Source organism: Corythoichthys intestinalis, chromosome 16 (genome assembly GCF_030265065.1).
Source record: "Corythoichthys intestinalis isolate RoL2023-P3 chromosome 16, ASM3026506v1, whole genome shotgun sequence".
In the NCBI taxonomy this organism is placed as follows: Eukaryota; Metazoa; Chordata; class Actinopteri; order Syngnathiformes; family Syngnathidae; genus Corythoichthys; species Corythoichthys intestinalis.
The window spans coordinates 9575921-9589276 of record NC_080410.1 but is presented as its reverse complement, the minus strand read 5'-3'; the positions used below and the strand labels follow the sequence as shown (position 1 = coordinate 9589276).

Genomic DNA, 13356 nt, shown 5'->3' with positions numbered 1-13356 from the left:
CGTTTCTCTCACTGAAACTAAAACAGTCTTGCCATGATACATTCAGTGCTCAAACTTTTCTCGCTTCTTCTACCTCTTTAAAAATTTGGGTGGGTTCTTCAAACCACATGTATTGCTGCTAAAAACATCACCCAAACACTTACTTGCCTCAACAGGCAGACACACCTTCTCCAACATTTGTGGTCATCCATTTCAGTCCTGGGTTTCCTCTTTTTGAACAGCTATGCCTTCCAGCTTGTCCTGCCATTTTTCACTACATTTGACTCCCAAGGATCAACCTAAAGGAGATTTATTTTCCACTCCTCTGCTTTGATTTTCTCCATTCTCCTTTCTCATCCGTGATATGTCCCTCTCAAGACTCCCTTGGCTAAGGTTCTCTCTAAAGCTTTGGAGAGACCCAATTTATTTCATATAGTTTTATAGGCTTCTTTACTCTCTCTTTTGATAAAATTACAACTAACCATGTCTAACTTTTTTCTGTCATGCGAGTGCTTTGCATGTTTTACTTCTTTTTGTGTAGGTTGTCCCTGGGTTTTACTGCGTCATGCATGTTAGGTTCATTGAAGACTCTCGTACAAGGGTCACATGGTCGATGTGAGAAGTTATTAACAGATGATGGTAGGTTAAAATATTTGTTCCTTCTAGTTCCCGTTTTACAATCGCTTTCCTCCCAATAAAGCAGGAAAAGTGTGAGTTATCTACTACCCTGTGTGTACTGAGCCTCCTAAATCAGCTGTGATGGGCTCCAGCATCCCTGTGTCCCTGAACAGGACAAGAGCAATGGAAAATGAATGACCTTGTGTTATGTACAGCATGTCAAACTCTGTATTAAGTCCTGTGTTTCAGTGCAGTGATATCTCTATTTAATATGGCTTTTACAAGCAATCTTTTAGAAGACTGGCTACATACATCAACTCACCTCAGTCTCACCTGAGAAGCAGTTTGTTACCAAGGAAATGGAAAAATAGTAGGGCAAAATAGTAGGGCAAAGGATGTCCCCGATCCGATCTCGTGATCGGAAATCGATGAGATCTAATCATTTTCAGAAGATCGGAATCAGCTGAAAAAGATGGGGTTTTTAAAATGCTTTTACTTATTTTCAAATAAATGCTCATGGAAACTCATTTGATTAAAAACACTTATAAGTGTTATTGTAAAAGGGGTTACAGTGGTTCATATGATCTAAACAGAAGCATTTCAGAAGCATTTCCTGTCCTACAATGTGTTGTTACTACATCCATTAAATCTGGATTCAAAGTATGTCAAAAGTATAAAAACTGAAACGTTGTATCTAAATACGATATTTGATTGCGAAAGTCTCGATGCTCAGTTTTTTTTTTTTTGCATGATCACAGGCACCAGAAATTTGTTGTCATGGGGTAAATTGGATTTTACTCTACTCTTGATAGTAATGGAGCATATTTTTGATATTCTGTCCTTGTTCACTCATTGACGACCATTGACGGTACTAGATGTCATAATATCATAGTGATGTCATAGTAGTACATTAATTTAAAGCGCTTCACTTTAGCTTTTAAGAGCCACATGATTGTCTGTCATCGTCAACAGCACTGAAAGAATTCATAAAAAGAAAAAGAAAAAAAAAAAAAAGAAAGAAAAAATATATAATTTATGCAGTATTAAAAATGGCATTGAGTATTTTTTTTGAGTATCCGTAGAAAATCTTAGTAATAGGGATGTCCTGATTGCATATTTTTATATACAGTGCCTTGCAAAAGTATTCGGCCCCCTTGAATCTTGCAACCTTTCGCCACATTTCAGGCTTCAAACATAAAGATATGAAATTTAATTTTTTTTGTCAAGAATCAACAACAAGTGGGACACAATCGTGAAGTGGAACAACATTTATTGGATAATTTAAACTTTTTTTAACAAATAAAAAACTGAAAAGTGGGGCCTGCAATATATTTCGGCCCCTTTACTTTCAGTGCAGCAAACTCACTCCAGAAGTTCAGTGAGGATCTCTGAATGATCCAATGTTGTCCTAAATGACCGATGATGATAAATAGAATCCACCTGTGTGTAATCAAGTCTCCGTATAAATGCACCTGCTCTGTGATAGTCTCAGGGTTCTGTTTAAAGTGCAGAGAGCATTATGAAAACCAAGGAACACACCAGGCAGGTCCGAGATACTGTTGTGGAGAAGTTTAAAGCTGGATTTGGATACAAAAAGATTTCCCAAGCTTTAAACATCTCAAGGCGCACTGTGCAAGCCATCATATTGAAATGGAAGGAGCATCAGACCACTGCAAATCTACCAACAACCGGCCGTCCTTCCAAACTTTCTTCTCAAACAAGGAGAAAACTGATCAGAGATGCAGCCAAGAGGCCAATGATCACTCTGGATGAACTGCAGAGATCTACAGCTGAGGTGGGAGAGTCTGTCCATAGGACAACAATTAGTCGTACACTGCACAAATCTGGCCTTTATGGAAGAGTGGCAAGAAGGAAGCCATTTCTCAAAGATATCCGTAAAAAGTCTCGTTTAAAGTTTGCCACAAGCCACCTGGGAGACACACCAAACATGTGGAAGAAGGTGCTCTGGTCAGATGAAACCAAAATTGAACTTTTTGGCCACAATGCAAAACGATATGTTTGGCGTAAAAGCAACACAGCTCATCACCCTGAACACACCATCCCCACTGTCAAACATGGTGGTGGCAGCATCATGGTTTGGGCCTGCTTTTCTTCAGCAGGGACAGGGAAGATGGTTAAAATTGACTGGAAGATGGATGCAGCCAAATACAGGAACATTCTGGAAGAAAACCTGTTGGTATCTGCACAAGACCTGAGACTGGGACGGAGATTTATCTTCCAACAGGACAATGATCCAAAACATAAAGCCAAATCTACAATGGAATGGTTCAAAAATAAACGTATCCAGGTGTTAGAATGGCCAAGTCAAAGTCCAGACCTGAATCAAATCGAGAATCTGTGGAAAGAGCTGAAGACTGCTGTTCACAAACACTCTCCATCCAACCTCACTGAGCTCGAGCTGTTTTGCAAGGAAGAATGGGCAAGAATGTCAGTCTCTCGATGTGCAAAACTGATTGAAACATACCCCAAGCGACTTGCAGCTGTAATTGGAGCAAAAGGTGGCGCTACAAAGTATTAACGCAAGGGGGCCGAATAATATTGCACGCCCCACTTTTCAGTTTTTTATTTGTTAAAAAAGTTTAAATTATCCAATAAATTTTGTTCCACTTCACGATTGTGTCCCACTTGTTGTTGATTCTTGACAAAAAATTAAAATTTATATCTTTATGTTTGAAGCCTGAAATGTGGCGAAAGGTTGCAAGGTTCAAGGGGGCCGAATACTTTTGCAAGGCACTGTACTTATTTCCTTCATCATAGCACAGATACTCATACAGACATACGAGATGTACTTTACAATGTCTTTAGGGTTGCAATTTTAAAAAAATTCCTAAATACTTGACTTTGAGCTGTCTTCTGATCGTTTTCTGCATTGGCGTAAAGCAGCATTGTATTGCCTCTAGATAAAATATGTGTTTTGTGTGCAGCCAAACAACCATCTCATTCTGGGGGGCATAGGAGGCTATTAGAAGGCCAGATGGTGCAGGTCAGAGGATCCACTGATGCACAGACACACACTCTGACTCTTGTAATTGGATGAGTAAATAGTCAAATTCAAGGATATTCCCCAACTACCACATAAACAGAGCAGTGGGGCCAATACAGCAAGTTAACACAATGTCAGCACAATGTCAGCGCACGCACACAGAAACACTCTGGCTCTTACGCAAAATGGCATGAAGGGGAGAATTGGCGCTCAGTCATGTGCATTAACACCACAGTCGTGAATGAAACTATCAATGTTTTTAGTCTCTGGCTGTCTGGTTTATCATTCGCAAAAGCCTCATAAATTGTTAGGAAATTGACATCTTTGACCAGTGTTCTGTCCATGTGGCTTTCAAGGCGGACTGAGTGGGTGAAAGAGGAAATGTACTGTATAATAGCGTGTGTGCACTCTTCATTATAGAGCAGCCATGCATAACAACAGCACCACATTTTACCATGTAATACCTGTGGTTGCTCCCACTGTCATATAGGAGATATAAGAATATTGAAATAGTATATCGGGGATGTCCTTGATCCGATCAAATGATCGGAAACCAGGTGCCACTTGTAACGAGTGAAATTCCAGGTTACGAAAGGCAAAAATACAGCACACATACTGAAAGTAACACATTAATAGCTGCTCTGCCATTGGCTATATTCACTATGGCCCCTATGAAAGAGATGGTGAAAAGAGGAATAGAAAAGTTATTTTGTCGATTCAAACAAAGCATGAGAAAATAGAAAAGTATGAAAAAGGGGTGCGTTTGCTTGATCTCGCCAAAGTATATGGCTGTAATACATCAACAATCGGTACGTTATTAAAGCGTCGGCGCAAGAACAACACCGGGATTTTATGGCATCGTGTGGATGGTTCAACAAGTACAAAAAGAGGACCGGAATTCATTCTGTTGTTCGTCATGGTGAGGCATGTCTGAAACGAGGGGCGAATGAAGAGGACGCTGGGATACACACATACAGTAGAGGTTAGGGATGGGAATTGATAAAATTTTTACAATTCCGATTTCATTATCGATATTACTCAACGATTCGATTCTTTATCGATTCCCTTATCGATTCTAATTTGGACTAATGGACTGTATGAGGTTCTGGGTTCAATATGTTTTATGGTTAAATCGCCTCGGAGTGTCGGTTAGAACACAAGGAGCGGAGAGTGGAGTTGGTCTTTGGCACTTTTAATCCAACTTGGCAACGGGCACAACTATGTACAGGCAATGGCACTTGATATGACAATCACTCAGTGAACAGATGAGAGATTTGTATGTGTGTGGAAGAAGACCGGAATGTGTGGGTATATGTGTGGTTCTGAAAGGAAAGAAAATTACATCATATTAGTGCTGATGCAAAAAACAATGCAAATTGACTGTAAAGCAGTCAATAACACACATACATGACTCGTAATATTATAATGACGCAAAGTTGGGGGGGGCGCGAGCACGCGCACAACTAGAAAGCACGCTGCGTGCACGTGCGGTCATCTTAGTAATAAAAGTGACGAAAACTAAGCACTTTACAGTCATATCACAACATCATTTTAAGATGCTAAACTAACACATTCCCTCTAAACACAAATGTGCAACGCGAATGTAATGTAAACAACGCTCTCCTCAACGCAGCGAGAATGAGCGGGAGCAACTGGCCGACGTAACAGTAAAAACATGAAACGGTCGCGCTGATAACGGCTCTAACTTAGCATAAGAACGTTATGGCATGAAGAGAAAATACTTACATTCGTTCATGGACACACAGATTAATACTTCCTCTAACAGGTGGCCGTCCTCTGCTCAAAATGCACACCTTACACGTATTCTCTGTCCCAGAATACGCAGCGCGCATGACATAGGTCAATAACAGGAACTAACTGACTGGTTGCTATGGGAAGGAACACATACCCATGGAATCTTTCTGACAGGAGTATTAAAATAGCTAATAAAAACGTTTAGGATTATTTTAAATGCATATATGTTATATTTTTCTTATAGCGTATTCAACGAGGATTACAATAGACCCAATAATAGACTTTTTTTTTGGGGGGGGGGGTGATCATTTCTTTAAGTAGTCTCATGAATAATGCAATGGCCTGTAAAAGTCAATGCAAATTCACTCAGCAACAATTCTCTCCAGGTTACACTTAATGAGAAGTCTCGCCATTGGTAATTACAGTATGTTGCCGTGCTTGCTGATTCGAAAGTGTGTAACATGCGTAAATTTAAAAACGTAAATCGTGCTGGTAGGAACCGATAAGAGAATCATTAGATAAATTGCCCAAAAATTCCATGGAATCGGAACACTCGGAACCGGTTCTCTTTAAGAACCGGTTCTCGATTCCCATCCCTAGTGGAGGTCTCTCTTAGCCAATTGGATGACAGGAATGCTAGGCAATAGCCAATGGAAGAGCAGCTATAAGTATGTTGGGGTGGTGTGGCTCAGTGGTGGAGTAGTTGTCCCCCCCAACCCAGAGGTTGTGGGTTCGATTCGCCACCCTGATGAACTTGTCTAAGTATCCTTGAGCAAGATAGTGAACCCCATGTTGCTCCTGGTGCTGCGTCACCAGTAGGTGGATGGCAATGTAGTGTAAAGGGCCTTGAAAGGTGGAAAGGCGCTATACATGTATAACACCATTTACCATGTTACGTTCAGGAAACTGGGAGCTGCGAGTACTAGCCATACTGTATTTTTGCCTTTCGTATCCTGAAATTTATTTTGTAACAAGAGGCAATATCTTCCAGTTATGGTGTGTCTTACGCTTAACCTATAAAATTCTTTATATAGAGACAATCGTAAGTAGAGGTACCACTGTATATGAAAGCAGTTTGAAAATAGCCCATTCATTGAAGGTATGCCTTATACTCTGATGCGTCTTATAAGTGCGGAAAATATAATACTTCACAGTCAAGTGAGTATGCAGTAATTGAGTATTTAAATAAAAAATAAAAAACTAATTTTTTCCCATAAACTCTGCTATCAATACGGTATTAGCATTTGCCGATACCACCCAGCCAGGTGTCGAAATGGGTATCAGGAGCCAAAAAATGGTATTGGCTAAAAACAACACAACAAACTGGGGATGCTTGAATCCAAATCAGGCCTTCAAAATATTTGAACAACAGAATATAATGGGACATCTGACTGCATTGTAAGCAGCCAGATAGGCTCAGCCCTACCTTGTCAAGTCTGAAACCGTCAGAATTAAGTGGATTGACGACATTAACAAATATGTCTACCCAAACACATAACTACAGACAGTTGTATGATGAACCTAAATAGAGTTGGTAATCAACCCCAATTAATGTAAAATAGCTGACCGTTATCAAGCAAGTTCCCCATGTTTGCAAGTGGTTTCTTTCTTATATACAGTTTGTATTGGATGTCTGATTTCTACAGGTCTACAGGTGACAAATGAGCACATAAATCCTTGAAATGAGCATAGAAGGATGGAAGGAGTTAGAGGACTGAACACGAATGAGCAGAGACTCAGACATGAATGAATGAAGCACATGGGGGGTGGGAGGGGGTAGAAGGTGCCAAGTGATGGATGAGCAGTGCAACGGCCCCTGTTTGAGATGAATCTCCAGAGAGTGTTTGACCCTGCTTGAGACCACCGGGTATAGGGAAGCGTGTTTTTTTTCCTCCTTCTAAAAAGACAGGGACAAAACGATCACCCAAGTGGCAGAATGAACCAACAAAAGAAGGGAGAAAGAGAATCGAATGAATTAGAAATAAGCAATACGTCAAAATGTAGGGGGCTGTCCATGTCTTGGGATAAAAATAATCACCTAACCTAACTCATGGCGAAGGCAGGAAGGTGGGCTGAGTAAAGACAGAGACAGCTTGTCTAAATGATTGCAGTAGATGAATGAGGAAAAGGAAGTGTGGAAAGGTGTAAGAAAAGAAGAGCAAAACGAAGAAGGGAAGCACCATTTGCCGAGGATTGAAAGCGCAGGGAAGGAAGAACTGTTAGAATTTAGAGTTGGTGTTTCATCTTTCATACAAATGTTTTATCCCATTTGGGACAAAAATTCCCACATTATAGCCATACGGAGGGGTTATTAGTACAGCAGTGGTTGCAATAAAGCGAAAAACAAAAAACAAATCCCTTGGGCAGCACATAATTGGCCAACAAATTATGTTGAAATATTTTGTTTTAAATAAATAAACCTACATAAAAAAACTGTTGGTCATGCATAATGTGTGATAAATTAAGCTATTTTGGTCTTGATTTTCTAGAGTATTTTTCTGTAGCATTTTTTTCTTTGTTCTGCAAAGTTTGCTTCAGTAGTGCAAATAGAAATATATACAGTATTTGTAGTATAAAATGTACTGTGTTGCAGTATCCTTATATGTCTGGATTATGTTGTTGCTTATAGCCCTTAACTCATTCACTGTCATTGACCGTTATGGACTATAGAGGACGATACATGGACTTTTTTCCCCAACATCGGCCAACAGCTGATGAACATAAAAAAAATAAAATTAAATTTAAAAAAAAAGGCAATAAAAAAGGATAGACAAAAATTGTTTTTTTTTTTTATATCTTGGATAAGAAAATGTGCAATGTAACTTTAGCCTTTTAAGGTGTTGACTGAGTGATCCTTACACTCTAAATTTAACTGGTAGCGTTAGTGTAGCATTCGCGTTAGCATTAGTCTTCGCATGGCGAGCATCTTCTTCATTTACATTTCGTTGTGACGTTCTGGTGTGTTTAAAATATCTGCCTAAAAATTCGGCTTTGGGTATTGGCATATGGCTAAAAGTTTTTTTTTAATCTTGGTATCGGCATCGACCTTTTAAAATTATCAATCAATCAGTATCAGTCCATCTCTATTATAGACATCAAACCCATTTTAACTGGGAAGAGTGAGTGATCATGTTTCACGGCCATTGACAATGATAGACATCCAATCCATTTTGAATGTAAGGGCTGGCACTGATTGCAATGACAGCTACTGAGTTAGTACATTGAAACAATATACTGTGTATATTTATAAAAATGCCATCTTTTTTAACCAATTTCTATCCTCTATCCTAAATTATGTAACCCGCCCGATTTCTGATGACATGATCAGCACGGGGACATCCCTAAATAGTACACACTTGTGTAAAGTACACTAAGATCTACACTAACATAACTCTTCAAAAACTGATTATATGTTGCTCTCATGTCTAAAATACATCCTAGATATGTCAGTATCTGTGCTCAAAATTGTAGTCTTATAGGCATAATAATTTGACAGATTCCGGTTCATATTTATTTGTGGAATGAAAAGTTCTCTTCAGCTGTCAAAACTAATGAAAACTGAGCACGCTATGCAGCAGTTCGGACTGAAATTATGAACACACCCAAAATGATGAGAGCATTGTCCCAGATGTGTGCCAGTATTTACAGAATGAAGAGCGTTCAGAAATGGAAACGTGACGAAAAATCCTGCCGTCGGGGGCCCACTTTCATACAAAACAACACTGGGTAGGAGATTTTTGTTGTATTTTTTTTTAACCCTGCACATCACACATGAGTAATTAATTATATCTGTTTCATGTTCAGTTTGACAGTTAATTTAACTGAGTGTAGTTAGAAACAGTTTTAAGACTCTTTTTGAAGAATTATTCACTATGTGGCAAAAGTTAATTGTGATGGCTGCGCAGGTATTTGGCACAGCAATGGCTCATATCTCAAAAAAACCTGTAGGTCACGGTATTCTATAAAACACTGATTTTCCGCTCCATTAACCCTTTTTAGAGCACTCCTTTAATCCACTGGCTGGTATTGACAGCTCTTGATGAACAATCCATTTTGCCTGGGAGGGGCAAATTCATTGGCCCCTTTAAAAAAAAAATACTTTGGAGTGTTTTGGGGCTGTAATGTTTTTAGTCATTTTAATTAATTTTGTATTTATTACCATTTTAATTTAAAAAATATATATATATTTCCCCCCCATAAAACCAGGAATATATTATTTGAAAAGTCAATAATGATATACATGTCCACAATAATGTTGCACTGATACAATTTTTTGGGCTCCTGATACAGATTTTGCCACCCAGCTGTGTGGTATCGGCCGAAGCCAATAATGCACCGATACCACGTTTTAAAAAATATATATATATATAAATGTTTTTGTTTTAATACTATTTAACTGAATATTCACTTGACTGTATGCAATTGCTATCATGACTTGAGCAGACACTGCTTAACTCATTGGCTGCGTTTGACAGCGCTAGACATTCATTCATTCACCGACAGACATCCCACTTCAAATGGATTGGACATTTACAGGTACTTGTGATAACCTAATTGGTGGGAGGGTGCATCTTGGCCAGAGGAAGAACATTTTTATTTTTCAACTTAGTGGCTACCTTTGCGACGTCCAATTCATTATAAGTGGGAGGCCATCACACTTCAAATGGATTTGACGTCTTCTAGTGATAAACTTACTGAAATTCAGAGCAGAGGGATGATTGGACCCTGCACAATTAGACATCATCATCTTTTCACATCATTGTGTCTAGCTCGGACATAAAATGTTACTCAACATTTGCTTCTACATCCGACGACATACGAAATTCGCCGATTTATGGTAGCGTACGCACGGTGGATTTTCTTGTGGGAGAAATCAACATGGGTTCCAAAAATGTTAGTGCAGGTGTTGAAAAACGGAAAAAGGTGAGGCTTACCATTGAAATTAAGATGGATGTGATAGAAAAATGTAAGCGTGGTGTCTGCGTCCGTGAACTGGCTCAACAATATGGCCCTAAAATGTCTACGATCTCAATGGTCCTCCTCCAAACTCCGTTCGCCAGTCTTTTTAAGGTAAGGTGACAGTTATTATTATTGTAACACCGTCAAAGAAATTGCCAGCTTCCACAGATTTTTAATCATTTATTTCGTACCTTTTGTAACACAACATGCCTATTGTCAGCCGCAGCTGACGCCATCGACAGAACATGAAAAGTGAAAGTAAAAAATCCTCTCTCCCTCTGTCAAGTCAGCCATGCAGTGCATTCAGGTACACCATGCAAAACACATCCGCTACATTAGAACCCGATTCGGTATACACCCCTTAGCAAAAAGTATGGAATCACCAGTCTCGGACGAGCACTCACTCAGACATTTTATCATGTAGATCAAACTCACAAGTGCAACTCTTTAGCATTCAGAAACACTAAAAGAAATGAATAAAAACATTGTGGTGGTCAGTAAATGTTACTTTTATAAAGCAAGTGCAGGAAAATTATGGAATCAATCTATTCTGAGGAAAAAATATGGAATCATGAGAAAGCAAACACAGAAATAACAATCAAAATACATCTCTAGTATTTAGTAGCACCATATCTAGCTTTTATGACAGGTTGCAGTCTCTGAGGTATGGACTTGATGAGTATTCTTCATCAATTTGGTGCCAACTCTGAACTCTCTCTGATTGCAGTTGCCAGATCATCCTTGCAGATCGGAGCCTTGCTGTGGACTATTTTTATCAATTTCCACCACAGGTTTTCAAAAGGGTTGAGATCTGGGCTATTTGCAGGCCATGACATTGACTGGATGAGTCTTTCTCTAAGGAATGCTTTAACATTTTAGCTCTGTGGCATGATGCATTGTCATCTTGGAAAATGACAAACATATTTTCAATTGAGGGGATATGAAAGCTGTCCAAAATCTCAATGTAAACTTGTGCATTTATTTAAGATTTAACCTCAGTGCTTTTGCCTGACATGCAGCCCCATATCATCAAGGACTGAGGGAATTTTGATGTTTTCTTCAGGCAGTCATATTTGTAAATCTCACTGGATCAGTACCAAACCAAAGTTCCAGCATCATCACCTTGTCAATAGTCAAGAATCTGCATTGGACAAGGTGTCAAGAGTCAAGAATCTGCATTCCTTATTACAGGAATTGTTATGATTATTACTATTATTATAATAGCATTCCGATTTTTATTCATAATTTATTTGTTTTGTTCTGTGTAATTGCTATTTGCAATAGTGCCAGCAGTATTTATTAAGGATTCAGTGTAGGTTTTGGGCTGTGGAATGAATTAATGGAATTATAATGTATTCTTATGGAAAAATCCTGCTCGATATACGACCATTCCGACTTACAAACGAGGTCCTAGAATGAATTAACTTCGTATGTAGAGGTACCACTGTATTGCAGAGCATCAGGACGTTATTTCTTCGTACTCCCCAATACTGATGAAATTTTAGTGCCGTATCCGTACAGATCCGTGCAACACTAGTCCACCTATGTGCCAGGTCTTTGTTTTTGTTTTTTTCAAAAATAGTGACTTAATAGTGGCTCTGTAAAGGGTTATAACATTTGAAAAAAGATGTAGTTCTGAAATTCAGTAACAGCATTTTAAAGGGGAAAATTATTTGATGCAAGTCTAAACTGAGTTCGGAGTTTAGTCACGGAACGTGTCAAGGTACTGCTGATTGGAAGACAAATGAAGACAAGCTCGCGCGCACGCACATAGGTCATCCAGACTGGTCACGTACCTTCCAGACAGCAGGTCCGCCAGAGGCCGGAGTGCGTCATCACCTCTTCGTTCTTGCGGCTAGTGTCGTTGTCTCCGCTGCTCTTCACGCGGCAGACCCCACGCGAGTACAGCCAGTAGTCGGTGCCCACGGCGATGGTCATGAGGCTGAAGGCGGCGAACGCGCCCACTGTCGTCACGAGCATCTGGACGCCGCGGTCACACATCAGCATCTTCATATAGGCGGCTCCTCTTTGGGTTTATAATCGTCGTTCACCCCCTCTTTTATGGCTTTACCCCTCGAATTCCACGCGAGATTGGGCGAGTGGGTAAATCTAACAGACGGGCTCCCGGGATGACATGTCGACGAGGATTTATGTCAGGTGAGGCTGGTGGCAAAGGGCGAGAAGGTGGCGCATCAAAACAGCACAAACAACACTAGTTGTCGTTCACCCACCGGTTGTTGTCGACACCCTGTCCTCACTCAGCCCCAAAGACGCCACATTGTCAGCCTTCTTCACTCATTCATTCCCCGTGAAACCCGGAGTTAGCAAATCAGCTAGCAGCCGGTACAGTGAGCATCTTCGCCAATGACAATAGTCTTTTTCCCCCCAAACGAGGACTCGCCGCTTTAAATGTAGCACCAAATAACGAGGTGGTGTACTCCTTGTTTCCAATAAACGAAGCCTTTTACACGTCAGCCACGGCGCTATTGGAACGAGTTTTGTCGTGCTTTTTTCTCCAGCTGTTGACACACTGACATGTTCTGCCTCGAAATCCACAGTAGAGGCTCGTCCAACTGATCTTGACACGCAGCGGCTGTTTTTCATCAAAGAGGCACCAAAATGGAGACGTTCTTCACTGTGGGCACACCGGTGCAGAATTCCCACCAGAGGACCGATTCTCGCTACTGACAGGAAACGTGCCTGTTGGTACAAATGGAGGAGGGGGGGGATTACATTGACAGCCCTCGTCCTCCTCCTAGTCCTCGTCCTCCTCCTCTTCTTCCTCCTCCTCCCCTCGGTCCAACCAACAAACTAAAACTAACCGCGCGTCTCCTCAAAGTCCGCCTGGGGCCACGCCAATCAGCCCTGATTGGTCAAGTGGGGGAAAGTGTCCTTTGGTAGCCAATTACTACGAGCTATGCTCATCAGCCCGCCTACCAGTGCGAGAATATAAAAATGACGAGGGAGGGTACTCGTGTCAAGCGGAAGGACAAGACAATTGGACAGAAAACGGCACACCACACGCATGTCTCTCTGTGTGT

The 13356-nt window shown here is 40.4% G+C and overlaps 1 protein-coding gene across 3 annotated transcripts in view; it reads right to left on the bottom strand.

Moving 5' to 3' along the window:
- The window catches only part of cacng3b (calcium channel, voltage-dependent, gamma subunit 3b), a 60769-nt gene extending 47636 nt beyond the window's left edge, over positions 1 to 13133 (bottom strand). For 2 of the 3 annotated variants that reach the window (XR_009067297.1, XM_057860767.1), the window contains exon 1: positions 12112 to 13133. Coding sequence is in view for 2 of the 3 variants with exons in the window: in XM_057860767.1 (XP_057716750.1) it covers positions 12112 to 12328 (217 nt within the window). In the remaining variant the exon portion in view is untranslated. The remainder of the gene's footprint in view (positions 1 to 12111) is intronic. The other variant, XM_057860768.1, reaches the window with a different exon arrangement.
- Positions 13134 to 13356: the final 223 nt, after the last annotated feature.